The 20,919-nt window shown below is 39.6% G+C and overlaps 1 protein-coding gene across 2 annotated transcripts in view; it reads right to left on the minus strand.

Annotated features, from left to right (window-relative positions):
* The window catches only part of dock1 (dedicator of cytokinesis 1), a 165,908-nt gene that overhangs the window by 42,524 nt on the left and 102,465 nt on the right, over positions 1 to 20,919 (minus strand). For both annotated transcript variants that reach the window (XM_067487363.1, XM_067487364.1), the window contains exons 28-29: positions 14,069 to 14,170; positions 12,176 to 12,270 (exon numbers count right to left, since the gene is read on the minus strand). In XM_067487363.1, coding sequence (XP_067343464.1) covers positions 12,176 to 12,270; positions 14,069 to 14,170 — 197 coding nt within the window. The remainder of the gene's footprint in view (positions 1 to 12,175; positions 12,271 to 14,068; positions 14,171 to 20,919) is intronic.

Genomic DNA, 20,919 nt, shown 5'->3' on the forward strand with positions numbered 1-20,919 from the left:
CCTTTCGGCTTATCCCGTGAGTTCAGGGTCGCCACAGCGGATCATTTTGACCGCATGTTGATTTGGCACAGTTTTTACGCCGGATGCCCTTCGTGATGCAACCCTCCCCAGTTTCTACCGGGCTTGAGACCGGCACGGCTCGGCTGACAAGATGCAAAAAGATACCAGACGCAATATACAGCAACAACAAGCTGGAAACGGAACAGTTTTAAAGCTTTATCGAGACAAAAAGAGGTAAAAAACAAAACTTGTACCTGCATGAAGAACAACTGTTTTCTGCGGAAAAAACACCACGTGCTTCAGAGATGAAACATGTTTAATCTTTCACAGTGGCGGACTGTGATACAGAACAGCCAGAGGCTCTACCAAAAAAGATGCGATGAGTAGATCTTAATGAGAACAATGTCTGATGGCTTAATCCACTCTGATGGTGGAGAATGAAATGTTAATAACTTAAGTGGCATGAAGCTTTTAGAGGGGAATTATGATTGCTACTTACAGAGTCAGAGGCCCATCCGCTATTTAACTTCATTCCCTGGCGAAACCAGCCATACAACGTGTACTAATCTCTAAGAATTACCCACTAAGGAAAAAAAAAAAGCCATTATTATGAGTGTAGGAGAAAAAATGTCTAGCACAGCATTTTCAATAACGTGGCTGATTTTATATTAGCAACAATCACATCAGGTTCTTGTGATTTCCCAATTTAAGTTCCTGCTCCAGTAGGGCCGAACATTTTCTAAACAACTGCTAATCAATAAATACATTACAACAAATGATTGCCTAAAGTGGCATAACGGGATACATCACAATGCACTATTAAAAAATGGCAAGGTGAAACAAGGACAATTGTTATGCCACTAGAATTGATTACGTCAGGATTTCATAAGCAGGCAATGAAGCAGCATTAAGATGTAATGTTTGTATAGCTGATGCTGACAGGTGAGCAGACATCTGCTGCACAGGCAGGCTCCAGCAGAGCCATCCGCCTTTGTCAGGGCTCGAGCTAAATCCTTACAGAAACCGGGTCTCCTTAGGGAATCAGATATTCCTGACACATCATCTAGGAGTCTCTTTAACTTTATGTATTCAGCTGTGTGGGTCCTTGTCAGCTGAGCTTACTTGAACATCTAAATTTTATTGGCATAGAGACAGGTCTGGGGTTTTCCTCACGCCCTCTTTTACTGACCTTGACCAAGAAAAAAACATCACTGTTGAGACTACAAAACTGTGGGATCTGGAGTGTTTTAAAGCTATGCAATATTCATGTCCCGCATTTATCTCCATCGCTGACTAAATGCTATCTGGGAATGATGCATGCTACATATTAATAGTAAGCTTAAGTGTTAGCTGAAAAGGTTAACTGTCATTGAACACCTTCAGATAAGACATTAGAAGTCTATTTCTTTAGCTCTCTGGCCTCAGAGTGGGAGACCACCCTTCCATCACCGAGGCACTCAGACAGCCTATTACCACAATCCTGTCTGCACGAGGATAGGCTCCCCCTCTGCACAACTAACTCAATTTTCTGCAGCTGTGAACATGCCAATATAGTTGATACGCTTAACACTGGACTAATGCTAAAATGTGTTTCCATCCACTGCACCTGTCGGGGGAAAAATATTACAGCTCAATATGTGGGGCTCATTATTTTCAGTTTTTAATGTTAGGCAAAGAAAAGAAGGGGAACTTATTGTTTATTTTGAATATTACATGACAAAAATGGCTGAAGGATGACACGGCCAATGAGCCTATGAGTTGGATTCCACTGAAACAAGCTGACTTATAGTAGATTAGAAGTACTTTTGTTATCAATTGTATTAACTGCTATTTTTTATATTAAAAAATAGTAAATTATATATTCTGGGGGCCTTGTGGGTCAGTGGTAGAGCATTAGGTTGGGATGCAGAAGGCCACGGGTTCAAATCCCACACCGCCAGGGTGAAGGGACAAGCGGAAAGCCGTTGATCTCTTAAATTAGATATTCTGCGACGGATATGGGGTTTGTATTACAGACACATTTGCTCAGAGCACTTTCAAAACGCAACTGAGTTATGCTCTGCACGGTCTCTGAACACCTCTCACACACACACACACACACACAGAAATAACCAAAGGAAAATAGGCTTATTTTGTTTAGCACTGAAAGATCATTGTCTCGAGTCTTCATGTAGCACTGGAACACAGAGAACTAAGCAAACCAATGAACTCTATGATAAAAACATGGTTAAATAAACAAGTCTAATGGAAACTGACCTACTAGGTCACCTACTGACCTACACAATAAAACTCTGCATTATCATAGTTAAGTTGCTTAAACATGTTAATGCATGAACGATTTTGCTCAATTCATAAGACGTACAAAGAGTGACTTATATGTGGAGCATGTGATAGGTGGAATGAACTCATTTCTACTGCCATATGCAAGGCAGCACACAGTTCCCACTGCTGGGTCACAGTGAGCAAAGGACTAAGATCGATAGTCTTCACAGCTTCTGGCTAAATATGACTCAAAGGGGAAAATGCAGCGGTAATCAACCATTTCTTCTTGATATCTGTTTCTGGTAGAGGCACTGCTTCACGCTTCCACTGCTATAGGTGGGTGATCTATGCCGATGAAATCCCCTGTGCTCCCTACAGGACCGATCCACAGTATTGTGTGACGGTTTGCATAAATGTGTTTTGTGAGGGGCTCATTCTGCACCTCACATGTAAACTCCACTACCTAAAAGCCTGTTTGAAGCCAGCAGTCTGCCTGAATGCAGACATATAATGGGCTTTAATGAACAGACAGGACAGTTCCTCTGTGAGCACATCCTGTCATTAATTAAAGTGAAAAACTTAATGAGGTGGATTAAAATAGAATATACTCTGCCTCACTAAAGCCACAGCAAAAGCCCATTTCAAATAAGATTAAAACCTATTAGTGCTAATTTCTTGAGTTTTGGAATATATAAATTTTAATGTGTATAAAATTTTCTAAATGGCAGTTTTAAAATAATTGCTATATACTAACAAAACTTGGGTGTGTCGGTATTAGAGTTAGTCCAAAAGAAATTATTCATTAAAGAATGTTTGCAGTAGTACTATACTGTCTATAATTAGTTTCCATAATGATTTTTGGTTACACTCTTTGCACAGAAACAATAACATGATTGTGAATCATGTGAAACGTCAGCGTAGTGAACAATAACTGTATATTATAAAGTTTGTCGTGTCACTACTCTTAAAATTGCATTATTAACCGAGCCATTGGAAAGACGCTTGGCCACTCTGCAACATCTGGGGCGGACAGTCATTATGCTGCACCAGGAAAATAAGATGATCAGATGCAGCTGGTGAGACGATGACAAATCAGTTCTTTAAAACCTTAATTGCAACTACAAGCAAAAAGTTAATGGGTGAGAAATTTATTCCTCTAATAAAAATGTAATCAAAGACTTATCCAGTGGATTTAGCATTTGTTTTATGCCTTCAGCTAAGACGTCAAACATTCCCGGGGAAATCCTAAAAATGTGCATGTTCTAAAATCACCATGCCCTCTTACTGGTTTCTGTTTTTGTCAGCAGGGAAATCAAAGTAGCTCTAATCTCCAAAAAAAAATAACAGGCATCCTTATTTTCTGCTTAGGGAGACAAACACAAACAGTGTAACTTGGAGATTCTTTAACTTTTTAATTAGACAGTACAAGAGCAGCATAGTGCTTACTATACATTTTGATTAAGTACACATATGGCATCATTATAATAAACACACTCTTATTAAACTGTCAGTGTCAAAAAAAAAATTCCCCCATTACTGATGAAAGATGGGTGAAATATATATTTACACTTTTAGCACAGACAAGAGTTTTTGTTTTTCATACATTCGTAGCTTTTTGAAGCCTTCAAATCAGCTAACTTCCTGAAGCTGTGGTACACAGACTTGAGCTCTGTCAGATGATCTGCATCACAGACACCTAGCATATATGCTAATGAAAAAGTTATCAGCAGATCATACTTGCTAATTGAGTTCAGAGAGCATCTCCGATAATGATCACAATCTATTTGCATGCTATTGCAGAATAGCTGGCATATCCGCCTGTGCTCCGAGATAAGGCAAGGTCAATCATTATTGTCAGACCAGTTTATTAAATTAAGTTAGCTTTATTTCAGAGTCCTGATGTAATATTGAATCAAATTATGTCAATACATCTTAAAGCAAATGTATCTCCAGTGTAAGAATTTTCCTCTGATGCATCTTAAATACAGTATATGCAGCTCTATTTAAGATTTATTATGGCTTTTCAGATAAGCCAGGCTATAAGATTTTAAACAGAGCAGCATACCCTAGGAAAGCTCTAATGACTCAAGAATTTCACAGGGACGAGCCAAAATACAGTTTTCATCCATTAGAGATTTTCTTTATACTGTCAGAAGAAAAAAAAAATCACCTCTTCCTCCACGTTAGCATTGAAAGCACTTAAGCAATAAAGAGCTCTTAAACTGCGATGATGGTGCCTTTGCACCACATACATAAAGGTCTGAAAGCTGAAAATCAATCAAATACTCTATTCTTTCACATTTGCTCTATAAACAAACTGACTTTTTCTTATTGTAAACAGGTTGGTATACACATATTTATTATATAGACATTGCCAGAATTGCTGGTACCCTTCCAAAAAAAGAAGAAAAACGTGATTTTGTTTTTGATCTTTCAGTGAGCAGAAAAATGTATATACAACAAATGAAGATTTGTTGTTTCTTTATTTGGTAAAGACCCACTTATATAGTGCTTTTATCCAAACCACTTTAAATGTTGCTTCTCATTCACAAACACTCACAGGACGATGGCAGTTCCTGCCAGTTATTAAGCTGACCCACAGGGAGCCACTTAGGGTTCAGTGTCTCGCCCAAGAACCAGCCAGGAGTAGCCAGGAGGAGGAGACGGACCGCTGGTCCTGTGGTCCGTGGACGACTGCCTTACCAACTGAGCTACAGCCGCCCATCTTAGCATCACACATCTACGTTTAGGCCTGAGAATGCAGGCCTACTTCTGGTTCATAGAATTTCCAAATGTAGAATGGGGGGCAGAACCTTTGGCCATCAAGCCCCTGTCCTGTGAAACCAGCTTCAAGTTCAGATTCAGGAAAGGGACACTCTCTCTACTTTTGAATCTAGGCTTAAAACCTTCGTCTTTGATAAAGCTTATAGTTCGTTATAGTAATTGATGCTATAGGCTTTAACTGCTGGGGGACCCACCTGTCCATGCACTAAGCTACTGTCCTCCTCTCCTCCATCTCCCCTCTTTCCTCTCATTTATTTGTCACCACTGTATGACATTAACTTTTGTGTGTTCTCTCCCCCGTAGCTGTCCTCCTCTCTCTCCGTCTCCACCCACCCTGAGCCTGGTTCTGCTGGTTTTCTTTGTGTTCCATTTATGTATTTTTTTCCCCCCTTGTATTACTTTGGTCAGTTTCTAGTTATTTCAGAAAAAAAAAAAATGAAGGATCTTTTTTTTTGTAGAGTGCCAACAGTTCCATCCACACATTTACTGTGAACGAGTACCATCTTCAACAAATAAAATGAAAAACTGAGTAATTATTAAAACTTCTTGGACATTACTGATAGAACCAAAAAAAAACAAATTACTTTTGCTTTATTGTCCTGAAAGTAAAAAATGATGTGTGACTGTATAAAATGACAGTGGAAAAGATATACGTTCTGACTCATGCCACAGGGCAGCGAGACCCTGTCTATCATACAAATGCTGTGGAAAGAAGTTGTAGCCCCTTTAACTTTGTAGCACCAGGCAGTGCACTTCAGCGTCAGAGCTTCCGCCAGCCTATAAACACAAAGATCTGAGATGCAACACTGACAGCAAAGGCTGCTTTTCATCTATGCCAAAAGTTTGTGAGGAGGTGAACAGATTCCTAATGAGGCAACACAGGCCGATTTAGACAAAACTCTATATAGTAGCGAACTGAAAAACTGCCACTTTCTGCACTGGGGTCACAGTGGTGGCCAGGTTCACTCTAAACAATGCTCAGGATAATGAGGAATATTCAAAGATAAAAGACCATGAATTGGAACGCAATTTAAACCTATTCAAAAAGTCTAAACCTTTAACACTGTCTTTTTAACAGTTGCATTTAAACACAATTGACTTGTCAGTAGAAATCTAGAGTAACAAATAGAAAAGTGTAGGGACTCTTTACACATATACATTTATAAGAAAATGTTCATATCATTGTTTTGATGAACACAGTCATTTTTCATCCCTTTTAATGGTTTACCAACCATCATGCCCTTGATAAAATAGGCAGTCAGTATTACAGATGGTTATATATGGCCTTAGCGTATTAGGAGACTGATAGAAATGCCATTGCTGCCTTTTCTGTCAATGCTGATTGCAGTGTGCATCAATGCTGGTTTGTATGCCAAATTAAATATACATCAGATATGCACTCATGAATATTGGGCCATTTGGTTTGACACACTGTTGATCTAAAGACAGAAGCAATTGGGTTATCAAAGTAAACGTAGTATTTATTGAGTGTACTGCAAACGACTCTGTTATGTTCAGAGAGGACAGACAGAAATGAGCTGCAACATATTCACTGTCTCTCAAGTGATGCATCTGCCTCACTGTGGATAGTGATCATTATTTTATACCCAACAGCAAAACATAAAAGTCACTTTACTTGTCTGCCAGGACAAGAAAACAACCATGGTCATCTACAAAACAAAAGTCCTAAGGATGGAATAGTACAAATTTGACATATACTTCTTTGTCATTATATGCTCTTCTACTGTAGAGCCAACTGCCTTGAAAACTAAAATATTTATTTTATGAATTTAATTTACTTTTGAACATTTGTCTATGTAAGTAAATAAGGTACAATTGACTATATGACTTTCACTTCTAATTGTGTATTAGATTGCATTGTTACTCATTTAATTTCACTTAATTAAACAAATTCTTCCACTTCCTCCAAATTGACTAATTCGAGACTAATTCAGAGTAAGCCACCCTGCTGCTACATGATAATGACTTTGATAAAAGCATGTAGATAAAAAAATTCTCATTGGCTGTTAACGCTCTTCGGGGGGGAGGGGGGGTATTTAGAGGCCAACTGACAGGGTACGATCACAGCCATCCACATCCATTGCGCTACAGGAGCAAAACATTACATGCCTGGGCAAAGGCTTATTGTCAAGCAGATTCACACCTTAACACAAATCCCAAGTACACACTCTCTGACCTACAAAGATGGTATCCTGTACAGTAGAGCTCTGAGTCCGTGCAGCAAGCAGCACTACGGTGCAAACCATGTTCTCCCCTGGTTCTTCTGTAAAGCTTCTGTAATCTTAGCACTGAGAATTAGAATTCAGGTTTCCAATATGCTGACACAGAGGAGAGAGTAGACAACTGTCACCACATTAACAAAAGGAGAGGAACTGGAAAACCATGTAAAGGTCAGGTTTTTCTTTTCAGCTCACAATACCGAGAATGTGAGGCTTGAGATATACTGGTGGTGTGGATATTGTCAAACTTGTCAAATCGTCTAGTGAACATTACCTATTAAGCTTGAAAGCATTTAGATTACTACAATTTTAAAGACCAACACAACCACTCAAGCTGTAAATTTAAATCAACTAGAATTCTTTGTACAGCCATGTCCTCAAGAGGGAAGTATGTTAAATCAGATACCCACAATCCCACAGGCTCTGTGTTTTTTTTTTTTTTTTTTTTTTAAACTTTGTGGTGGTTTGTGGTTGGTTGTGGGTTGTGTCGGGGCAAACAGGATCGCAACATTATTGGCAGTTGTTTCACTCTCTGTGAGTTCTCCGTCCTTCTTGCCTCCCAGACCTGCCCTCCAGGTCCTGGATTAGTCATGGCGAGAACTCCAAAGCGCAGCCATCCAGCTTCAGAAACCCTCTACTAATGAGTCTGCGAGGGACTGATGGCATGGGTTACTGAGTTAAAGAGCTGCTTCCTCAACTCGCCTGGGCTTTCATCTTTTCATCTGCCACACGGGTTCTCTGAGAACTCCACATTCATCTCTCAATATACTATTCTTACACATAATTAACAGCTCTGTAAGAAACTTTGGGTGTTATTTGGGGAAATTTACCGACTTTGGGAAAGGTCATCTGATGTTAACTTAAATGTAATACATTCAAAATTTAAGCACATGTCCCACTACGATTTCCAGGCATAAAAAAAAAAAAAGACTTAAATACTGTGTTTAGTCTTTTTATCCTTCTGTAGGTTCTGTGTGCATAACAGAAGATTGTACCTCAAAATCTTAAACAACATTTAAAATGTACATTCATTTAGAAGGTATTATTACAGCATACTTTCCTTACACACTACTGCAATTCTGTCAGGGGAATTGGAGAAGTTAGAGTGAAATGATTTTAGAATTGGAGGGGAAAAAAGTCTGAACATTTTATCAATTTGTTAAATGTCATGAATCACAGTTTAGATCATCTGACATAATTTTGATTCAAACTGTTAATCAAGTCTATTGGTTGGTGGCTGCAACATCTCCAACTGGGAGAAAAACAAACAACTTTGGCAATAAACATTGTTCAGACTAAAGATGATGACTGCACTTACTGTGACATGCAGTGGTTCATCACATTTTGAGCTATCAGGTTGAAGAGTGCTTGAAAAGTTCACTATGCAAATCTGTAATGAAGCACATTCAGCTGACTGTACAAAGCAGCCAGCAGCTAGAGAAACGGGGACTACAGTGTTTAAGCAAATGCCGACTTGTGTTGATCCAGCATGCACTCAAATCAAGGTTTTACCTACGGGGCACACGTATCTCTAAAAGTGGCAAGAATAATGTGGTGACATGGAGTGTCATATCTGCATTCCTAAAGGGTTTGCAACAATGCCACGCTTGAATTGAGAAGCTTAAATTGTTTGAAACTTTGAAACTAGATGAAAAGTACCTATAGGTGCATTTTACTGTGAATCTGTGACAGAGAAGTTTACTATGCTTATTAATGCAAACAAAATCTGTGTGGAATCTCAAGGTCAAGATTCTCAGAGCCTGATGTACAGAAGTATTGTTATGACTATAACGAAGAGAATATTGTGCAATCGTGTCTGCTATATTCACCAAATAACCCACATATAAGCTAAGAAATGACTGTTTCAGTAGGCATGTTATAAAGTCCTCATCCAACCATGACCTTAGCAAGCAAACTTGCTCGATCTCTGCTGCCAATTAGCTGTCACTATTAAGCCATGGCCAGTAGGCGTGGGGAAAATGGCAGTTAGGAGATAACAGGCCTGATGCTGCTGTCCTTGGGTCAATTAGAGCCCATAAATCAGTTTACAACCTGGAGAAGTAAGAGGCGATGGGTGGAGATGAACGAGTGGGCGGAAATGACTGTGCTATTGCTGATGCACATCTCATTAGTGATGGTATCATAATGTGTGGACATGAAAGAACCGTCTGCTGGTTGCTGTGAGTGCAATCTGTGTGCTGAGTGTTTGGCATATGTGAACTGCCTAGAAGCAAGACACTGTGAGGAGGGACTGGGACTCAAGGATACGGAGATACTTCTTCATGAGGGCTACAAATTTTTTCTAAAAGTTTCCAATTGTTTAAATTGAGCTTTAACGTTACAAAAAATATATGTTTACGTATTTGACACAAACAGGAAGATTAAGATTTCTATATGAGCAATGAACCAAATGACTATGTTTCTTTCAGTGGTGTATCCACAACATGGCTAGATGGTTAAATATGTTCCTCTCACTGAACTTTTGATAAAGCCACTGTGTGCTATGCGCCTGGCCAACACCGAATGGCACACAGCCAAAGTTAGTGAATAGCTGCTGATTGCAAATATTTGGAAGCAATATATTTCTCTCAGAAGTTGGTAAAGACCTAAATAATGATTTTGTTTTCCTTGTGTTGAATATTAATGTTGCTTCGCACCTTTTGAACCAGGCAAGATTCAATAAGGCCCATGTCATCATAAAATGTTACTTCTTTTTGAGATTTTCTGCTTCCATGTGGCCAACAACAGATTTTATCACAGTTTTAAACATGTCATTGAACTTTGAGATGAAGCGGGGGTCCTACTTTAACGATACAGCTTTACAAACGTGACACTTTTATGTTACCATGAATTCTGCTACTCTCTAAGGCTCCTACAATTAAAGAGTGCACAACAAAAAGTGCATGACACATTTTACACTTCCCTCTGCTCTTACACTGTTATTGCAAAAACATTTATAGATTTTTCATGGAACGAACAGATGTGTCACCTTAGGTTCTCACTGGCAGGGGCAGGAAACAAGTCATCAATCACACACTGATAGATGACGAAAAACCAATAGACAAAAAGAGTTTCGCTAATAAGTAGCAAAGCAAACACATGCAGTATGGAAACAGGCGCAAGTGTAAAGACTGTGCAGTGAGTCAGACTTTGACAGGCTTATTTCTCATTGATCTGAACAAAGATTTAACTCCAGCAAGTGGCTGAGTGCACTGACTAGAATGCAGAATTAATCCCTCGTCTGTCACGAACAAGGCAAATAGACAATAGGTTCAACTGGAGGAGATTGTTAGGGATGACACGTTGGCCTCCAGTCTGCAAGTAAAAAAGTGGGTATCGAGTGTTTAAACACGCGTGTTGTCCGGTGCAGGTACAGTCTGTGTGGCTTAGGAGGGCCAGGACTGCTTGCTTCTTTCCCTGACATGCAGCTCGATGTACAGCGTGAACAGATGTGATTTAGACACAACCGGTGTCGTGTGCACAGTGACCCAGGTGGCTGCTGATGCTTTGGGGGGATAGTGTGTATCAAATGAGCTGATGAAAGCAATAGAACCAGTACTGAGCATTGCAATTTCTAGTCAGGTATGCCTGCTAGTGATGATGCTGGAATGATTTTGGAAAGAGCTGGCAGGGAGTCAAACTGCTCAGAGTCAACTAGAGGCTGCATTTGTAAGCTCTGCACCTGCTGTAAAATGACCATTTTGAAGCTGTGCTCCAACAGACACAGCCCCATGTACCCTGGTAGGTGAAAATCCTTGTTTCTCCAATTTTGTTGTTCTTGATTGTGTTTTGTCTGATGCATGTTCCATTAAATTTGATTTTACACAACAAAATATGTTTACAGGCCCTAGTGGGTACTACTGCATATGTGAAGAAAGGTTGTATAAAGCCAATTGAGCCTCCAGAGGGAACTGTGTGAAATCTGATAAACTGCCACAATTGCTGTCAATTGAACTTGAGGTTAGAGACTACACATTTGGAAATTGGGTTGGGGGGGAGATCACCTGGTGGTGTGGAGGGAGCTTAGCAGCTCTGTAGCCTGATCATCTTAGCTTGAAGCTAGCAGCTTGAGTAGCTGCTACTTGCATAGCACCTGAAACTCCAAATGAGCCTGTGGCTACTGGAGTAATTATAGGATTACATTACAGGAGTAATAAACCAATGGAATACCAATATGACAATTCATTATATCATAAATTTCACAGTGACCATGGATCTTTAGCCACTGGGCAAAATAGATCCAATATATATTTTTTAATAATATACAGCATGGATGCTGGTTCTTATTGAGTTGTTACAAAGGTGACTGGATCAGCTACTGCTTTGCCATAATGTAATGGTGCACTATAACACTCCAGGTACTTGTCTCTTCTAAAAAGACACAAATGGCCGTAAAAAAAACACAAATCAGAAAAAACTAAACCAAAAAAAAAAAAAGCCTTTAAATACTTTTCCAGCTCTAACTTCTTCTGACAATTGCAAAAAAAGAGAACAGCTTCACTAAACTCCTAAACAGCAAAACGCATTTCACCCCTTTTTATATTTTCAAAAGAAACTGAATTAGGCAATGTTCACATTAATAAAACAGAAGGCAACAGCAGCACAATAAGCAACAAAGTAAAGAGATGCTGGGACTAAGTTTGGAGATTAGCAGGGAGCATACAGCCAAGCATCTATAATTCATGTGATTGTCTGTGGCTGCGCTGACTGCTCATCTGATTGCTACACTGCTGAGGCCTTGTGCCGATATTTGCATGGAGAAAAAAACATTAGAAAATACCCTTACCCACTTCTGACTGCTGTTCCTTAGCAACAACAGTGTAGGGAGTTTAAGGCAGTGTGGTTTATGTGAGTTTGTGTGCACACGTGTCCAGCAGTTTGGTACTTACTTATTTTGCATCATGTTCATTATGATCCAGTCTGAGGGGTAGACGTTTTTCCCAATGAGATCTTTAAACATGATAAATGTTTCCATGAGGAAATCCTGCAAGAAGAGAGAATGTATTCCAAATGAACTGATGAACTGTTATTCTTCCCACTTCTAAGATAAGAGCAATCTGAAATGAACTGCTTCAGTTTGTGGCTTTCAGGCAGAAGCAGCTTTTAGATTAGTTTTTAGGGTCAAGGCAACTGGTGTGTTTCCCCTTTGCAGGTGGCACTTGAGACCAACAATCCAGCATGCTCTTAATACTCACATGTAGTACAATGAGATTACAACCAGTTTACTTCTCACAGGACACAGGATCTGCACATAAGGCGGCATATAATTATGAGCCACTAAAGCATAACATGACAACTTGATAACTAGGTTCAGTGATACAGCTAACAGATGCTTAGCTCTACCTTCTCTGTAGCAACACAGATTCTAATTCTCCCATCTTATGGTAACTACAGTAACAGTAGCATCTTTTCTTCTCCTAAATTCTCAAAAATAATTTATACTCTATGGACAGAAGTGTATGTTACATCTTTTTGAATTTAGCTTTTCTTTGGAGTTCTTGATTGAATCCATCTAGAAATGTAAGTTTATTCTACTTTCACTCTCACAACAGCTCTCTTATGTCTTACGTCTGTCCCAGTTCAATACCTCCAACATAAATATGCATGTTTATCTATTTCTGGCTGTACATGTCGACTCCTGGATGAGGCCTTGTGCTTTGCGGTGGTGTGTTTGGGGAGAAAACTGCAAAACAACAAATTCCTTTGGGCTACAGCCAATTCTGAAATGTGAATATGGCCCATGCCAGTTTCAGCAACAGTTTATCTTGCGAAAGATCCACCTTCATCATAGTGACTGCTTATCTGCCTGAAACTAGCCCTGTGTGAAGCCCTGAAGGTCAGTTTGCTATTTGTGGTCCTGAAAAATGTATTTTAAATAATAATTACTGAGAAAATACATGTAGACACATAAATACTGCTTTTCAGACTGAACGGCTGTAAACAAAAAGACGTAGCAATGAAACAGATTCTAAGAATTGGGGACATTTACTACGTTCCATCGTTGTTACAGATGTAGTCTATTGTGAGATACATGCCTCAGTTGTTTATGTAAGAAACGTCTTATTAACATGCTACAACAGACCAAGTGGCTAAATCAAATTTAAAACCAGAACTATTTTAGGCTGTGGAGAAAACTTCACTGATGGGGAGCTGCAGCTTAATTCTCCAGATGCTGCAGATGGGTGAATAAAACTTTGAGTAAAGATGTTTTTTTTTCCCTTTCCATTTGATTTCACATTATCATTTCATTTTTATTCATTGATGAAAAATGCAGCATTTTTAATTCTAGTTTTTGTTAATAAAGTTACCACTGTTGCAATACAAAGTAAGTCAGATGCTTCTCCTTCATTTAAGGTTCAAAAATCAGTAAACACAAACATTTCTCTGATTAGAGTAACATAATGAAAATCTGGCAACAGATAATGGAGAAATGCTGCTTTGAGCAAGGAATTATTCAGAGCTGAATTCCATATTGTCACTGAGATACATTCCTCCTCCACAACTCAACAAGTGATCTGCTTCCCTCAGGAGTTACTATCACCAACACCACGCAGTACATAAAACAACCCAAGAGCAAGAACTAACAGAAATTCAATTTCTTTTTCTTTATTGTGGATGAAAAGCATTTTTTCTAACAGATCTAATCTACCTTCTGATTTTTAGAAAAGACAGAGCGAAATGAGACTGAACTCAGAAAGTGCATTTTAAAGTTGATACATGATAATGTAGCCTGACTTATTCCATCTAGAAGACACGGAGACACGCTGATAAGCTGTACTCACCACCACATCACTCCTTATCTTGCCAAAGGTGTTGATCAGATGTGCGTAATGATAGTCGTCCATCTGCCTCAGTATGCCAGTCATGGAGGCCACAAAGCTCCCCTGGAGAAGACAAACAAGTAGCTTCAATACACAATCAAGTTCAAATTGAAGGCAGAAGACAGAATTACTCTGCGTTTGTGATTTTGATGGATACTGACAAGCCAAGTTGATTGGAGTATTAAAGCAGGCATGACCTCCTACGTTTGATAAGGTAGGCCCCTTACTCAGTGGCTGATCTTATTAACCTGCGGCCCTCCACTCCCCAGCTCATTGTCACCACTGATTGTGATGCCTGTGAGGTCCCTAAAGCATTGTCTTTACTTCACAGTGTGCCGTCCTGGGTCTGGTTAGCACAGTGTACATGCGCTGCTGATGGTAGATGTGAGAAGGCATGTGGTAGCCTGGGCGAAGGGAGGCTGCAGCTGCCAGTCAAGTGTCGAGGCAGTGACGTGTACGGGAAAAGGCAGAGACATAATGGACAAAATGAACTGGGAAAGGAACTGAAAATCTACTGTCGTAATTTGGAGGGGTCCCTCTTGACCCATAGTGTGATTGAGTGAAGTTTTTAAGTTTGAAGGTTGACAAATTGTGTGAAAAACTTACACAAGACTATAAATAATAAGTTACAGACTTTTGATTAACAACTTTTGAAGACTCAGAGTACCTGGCATTATTCTTTGAATACCTTCATTGCTTCTCCCACACATTTTTACCTCAACTAACAGATCTCTGAAAACGCACCAAAGATAAGAGAAAGCAATTAAAACTGCCTTGTCACAGCATGCACCAAAGCACATCCAGATTAATAAGTCTAAGGTCTGATAAACAATAACATGCAGACACATTAAAAGGCGGCTGTCTATCTTCACATCAAAAACTACTGAAGTAAACATTATATTGCTGGATTGAGTCTGAGCTTTTCCATGACTCACAGCATGAATCCTTAACTAGAGCTAACAAAAGCAAAGACCTATGAAAACATGATTGTCAAAGGCAAGAAAAAAAAAAGACCAAATGGAAGATTTTCCAAGTTGACACCTAAAGACATGTTTTTAAGTGGTTTCAATCGTCAGTTAACAGCAAGTGTAGATAAAAGTTTATTCATGTCATCTTCAAAATAGAAGGAATTTGAGCTTTTACAACATGTATTTTCAGCCTTGGGTTAATAACACTAACCCTTTTCCCTTAAAAAAAAAAAAAAAAATGTAGCATCCTGTGACATAACAGTTGCCTGAAAAAAGCCCAGGTTGTTACTTTAACCTGGACAGGACCTACGTCAGGGAAGTGAGGACTCTTTCAGTGTAGCCCTCATGCAGTGAATATAACTCAGCTGCTTCATGGTAGTTAATCCTCACGCATTATGTTTCACTCGAGAACCTCTCCTTGAGCTATAATTAGTCCTGACCCACCAAAACACAGCCAGGCAGAAACGATGCTGAACACTCACACACTCTTACTCCACCTGAGTCCTCTTTCTAGTTATTTTTCTTCCTTTTTTCTGATTTGCTTGTGGTTATTGTTCTTGATTTTAAATAAAGGTTAATTATAATTATTTCTGATTTTATAGCAGGGCAGCACAGTGGCAATGTTGTTAGCACTCCAGCCTCACAGCTAGAGGAAAGTCATGCGTTTGCATGTACTTCCTTGCATAGGTGTCCTCTGGGTAACTACCTGTACTTTAGTTTGATCCTGTGTGTCTTGCAGTTAGTTTTTTTTTTAGCTACCAATTCATAAATTGTACAAATGAGCATGAATGCATGTCTATTTTTCTAAGTCAGTCCTAGAGACCTGTCCAGGGTGTACTCTGATTTCCAGCCACCAAATTCTTGTTTTTAAATGATGTGAAAAATCAAATGGAGATTATTGCTCTCTCTCCTGTCACTCAAATGCCAGCGGCAGCATTTTGGTGGTGGAGTTAAGACAGTAACAGAAGCCATCAGGTGTTTCCTTGGAGACATCTGCACAAGCATGAGATTCAGCGGTGAACAAGTTGGACTAATGGCAGCAGCAGCTGAAGACGATGAAGATGATGAAACGACAGATATTCTACCACCTCTTCTTCTCACGTCTTTGTCCGTGGGCTTCACAAAACATTCAAACAATTTTATTATTATAATTTATTATTTTACCATATAGGGAACTTCAGTTACTGTTTTAGCCACCTGTTAGCCACCTGTTAGCAGATGTTCAGGGATGTTACGATAATTAAAATATGTAAAAGGATAACATCATTTCTAGTGATGTCTTTCTTTTGTCAGTGCTTCACATAGGACTCTGTTCACAGGGCAACACAATTTTTAAGTGAGTTCATGTAGACTAATCAAAATCATGAATTATCCATAACACTGGAAAACGTATTTATATATCACAGTTTTATTATTTTGTCACATTCGTGTGATGTTCACGCAAAAGATACCAAAACAATCACTAACGCAAACATTTATTATTCAGGAATGTTTTGCTTTCTTTCTTATGGTACAATGAGCTGATGACCTCACTTCCTTTTTCTGTAATGCTTCACAGAAACCAGTGTGACTCATGTTATATTAATATGGAAATGTTTTTCCAAGGCATAGAGAGCAAGACGCTTTCATCTGTGAGGGCTTGTAAGCCTCAGTTAGCCTCAGTTCCTCCGCATTACAGATAGAGAACAAATTCAGTCAAACCCGGGTTAGAAAGTACCAAAAAGACAAGTGTGTAGAAAAAGTGTGTAAAGAGATTTTTTTATACTTTTTTTCAAAGTTGTAATAACTTCATACATTAGTAACCGAAGAACAAAGGAAGCAGTTTCCTAATCACAAGCATATTGATAACCTAAGTAAAAGCTAAGGGTTCTCCTACATTATTATGGAAGTCTTGTTTGAGGATATAAAGCTCTTTCTTCATTGAAATTTCAAAAATGCCCAAATGCAATTGGCATGAGAGATGGGCACATGCTGCTGCAGCAGCAATTCCTCTCACATTGGGCAGTCGCTCTCTTAATGAAAGGAGTGAGTGCTTCAAAGCAGGCAGCAGTCTTTAGAAGTCAGTGGCGCCTGCTGCAGCATCTCCCCTAACCAAGCAGACTAGAGAGGCTACATCAGCTGAAGGGTATCCCACACTCGTTCATTCTTCCTATCTCTTCAGCTTTGAACGAATCCCCAAGATAAAGAGTCTTCAGAGCAAACATTACATGCTGTAAGCCTTCAATATGGGACTTGTCACAAGGCTCCAGCCCTGCATACAGTAGCATAAGCCCCTTAAGCTCACTCCCATGTTCAATCAAGAATGCCAACAGCACAAGCACATGTACATCAGTGTTACTTTTGATTTTATTCCTCTAATCTGTTGCTCATAAACGAATCTCTGAATTCCAAACAAATGTAATTGCTGCTAGAGGCACAAAAATCAAGACGGCAAATTAAATACAGGTGAGGGATCTAGCTCTCATATTCCCAGCTGCATGTGGTGTCAGAATAGTAGATACAGGGGGATTCTCTCCCCGAAAACTCCCGACCCTTCACTGTGCAGCAATTAAGATCTAAATGCATAACAAGAACACATGCCACACCAGCTGTTAACTCACAGAGGAAAATAGAGATGAGGGCCATGACAGCAAATAGAAAAGTTCAGGTCTTCTCCTCTGAGGTCTCCAGCACTAGGATATAAGTCTAAGTTCGGTGGTGGGGTAGCCTGAGCTGTCATACAGCTGACTCCACAGGTCTCTCAGAGTGGCCAGCACTGTTTGGAACGAACAAAGCTTTCAAAATGCCAGACTGTCCTCTTATGCCTTATCTGTCCACTTTTATCGCTGGCATGAACCCGGTACTGTTACCATGGCAACTCTTTTTTTTTTTTTTTTTTTAAGCAACAGAAAGGATGATAAGAAATGATATAAAGACGACCTGGATAAAAGGGTTCGGGGAAAAAAAATAAAAGAAGTCCCTCTGTCATTAGTCACATGTCGGCCTATCAATTCTGATTTTAATGTGAATGGTGGAGGGCCCTGAGGAGCTGCCGAGAGATGTGGCCCTTAAAAAAAGGGAAAAAAAATAAACAAAAGGCACAAAAAAAATTATATTACATTCCCCAGCCTTCGGATTGCAGGGGGGCCGGCATTGCCTTCACCTACCACATCTTTTCTAACTCTTTCTTTTCAGCCCTTGGTATTCGTCAAGTTAGTCATGTTCCTTGTTCCTGATGTTGCCATCACTTGCAATGGTCAAATCTATAACTACGCTCTTCTTCCTATGTTTGTCGGTTGGTTAGCCACTACCAGTTTGTCCGCCTTTCTCTGGAGGTCCAATAGGATCTTAGCTTGAATGACCAAGCCAAGATCCTATTGGACCTCCAGAGACAGGCCTACAAACACGATCCCTACATTGCCATTGGAGATAATCAAACACCTGAAGGGAAAGATTAATTGATCTCAAGATGCTTATAAAAGTCAATAATTAAATGGTCTTTCACAAGTCTTTCACTAATGTCAAGTATTTATGTATTGAAACAGTTTCTCAAGCTAAACAACAATAAACGGAGACTTTACAATTGATATCTATCCATCTATCTAGATAGATATATTTATATATCTCACAGTATCTAGGAGCTGCAGATTTCCAAATCCCTGCCTCCATATCAATCTTGTACTTGAGAGCAAATGAGGCAGAATCTTAGCGGAAATGAAAAAGCTGTGATTAGAGAGCTGAGCTAGATCCATCATATGCCGCACTCTAGCTTGAATGTTTCTGATAATTCATCTCACTTTAGGGCCCGACAGCGCAGAAGCAAAAATTGATGTTTGTTCTAGTAGTAAAGGGTTGCCCCATAAACAGAGCATTGTTTAAAGGCTTTAATTAAGCCAGTGGGGAAATGGCACAGTGGACCCCGGAGAGACGTAGACTGAGCCTTAAACCATCTCAAGAGGAGACAAAATTGACACAGGAGCAGAGAGAATGATGAGGAAGGGGGGTGATGACCAACAGGGACCAAAACCATTCCCTCTTTCTCTCAATTACCTTTAGGCCTGACGCCATATGAATTTGCTGGCTCATTACAACAGAAATTACACAAGCACACAGAAGATCTCACATGGGCACTACACCATTTAATCTAAAAGGAACAAAGATACTCCCATGCAAATATAAATGATCTGCTTGCTAAGCCATAATACCCAAAAAAAAAAAAGAACACTGCATGCGAAGGAAGGAAGGACTGAGCATATGATGGTGGGTTTTGCTGGCTACCAACAGCATTCAATAAGCACTTTATTTGTATTCTCTTCAATTTGCCGCCTCACTCAGTGAAAGCATATTTGGAGCAGGGATTGAAAAACTTTCCACAAAGATGATTTTCAGAGCCAACTATCAATAGCCCCTGAAAGAAACAAACAAACAAAAAAAAAAGCACCAGAATAAAACATAGAAAAAAAATTATAAAATATATAAAAATGTCACAGGAGCCTCTTCTGCTGTTTTGTTACACAATGAATATTATATACTTTAATTTATGTATTACTTCCCTTAACACAACTTACTCATACAACTAGTTGATTGTCAGTTTATTAATGATGTAAGTACACAGTATTGCTTGACTAAAAACCTCATATTTATTAAAACAGTTTGCAGAATTAAGTCTTTGAAAGGAGTGAGCGTGGCCTGATGTGTCGATTTGTTTTAATCATGGGGAGGAATTACAGACAATATTTATCATATGGCATAATCCTAGGATGGAGACTGGCAACAATTATTCTAAAATCACGTTCAGTGTAATGTAGCTTTTTGCTTCGGTACCACGGGGATAAATCCATCTGTCCACCTCGTTTATCTCTACACACCACTATCACAGTCAAACAGCGCAGATGAAGAACAGAGCGGCTGGAAAGGCAGCAGTACTTAAGCACTTTTCACACTGGCTTGTCAAAGGGAGGCAGAGCGGACACTTGCAAGGTACTTGGCCACTGCTGCGGGATTCAACAGCGAGCTCACTTGGCTCTAACAGCGTGGCAGGCAGGCAGGTCAGCCAATGGAAACGGGTGGAGGACCTGTTGCAAGCCATTCACACCTCATTTTCATTTTCAGCAGCCTTTGCTATAATGCATTATGACACGCATATCAACTCTTCAAAATACATAAGGATAAATAATAACCACAGAAACCTGGGCAGCCAGCCATGAAAGTGACCTGTTATGCCATTTTCATACAGCATCCAACATAGACAAGCTTGAAGAAGCACTTTTACACTCTAATACATCAAACCTTTATACTTCCTTGAACGGACATCTTAATTCATACAGGGAACCCTATTGAACCAAGGCCACTCTCTTACAAAACAAAACCCCTGTGTGTCCAAAGCCAACCACACATTATTCACTGGAAAAGAAATAGATGTAACTGACCACTGGCCGGTCAGTGTGACAGATTGCGTGGTTGAACTGGAGCATGAGGAGGATAGTGTATGTCAATAATGCGTTGTCTTGTCTTAAAGCTATAACATGATGTCCAGACAGCCTACGCTGTTTGTTACTAAAGGTCAAAACAAGCTTTTTAGGTATTTTGGTTGGAGATGGTCTACGCTTTGAATTAGAACCGGATGGTCTGTAGGCCTGTGACAGTGCCACAAACTAAGACCATTTCTAATATTTTTGGGAAAAGGACTAAAGTTTAAAGGTTTTAACCCATATCACACTTTAGGCCATTTTTTCGGGGGGAGAAAGAGTCTGAGCCTGTTTTTTATGCGCGTTTGACAAAAGGACCAAAAATACTGCAGCAGATGGGGACAGACTGTCACCGACGTATCTACTAGGCACATTTTCTGCTTTGCTTCTCACTTGC

This window comes from Channa argus, chromosome 20, assembly GCF_033026475.1.
Source record: "Channa argus isolate prfri chromosome 20, Channa argus male v1.0, whole genome shotgun sequence".
NCBI classification, from domain to species: Eukaryota; Metazoa; Chordata; class Actinopteri; order Anabantiformes; family Channidae; genus Channa; species Channa argus.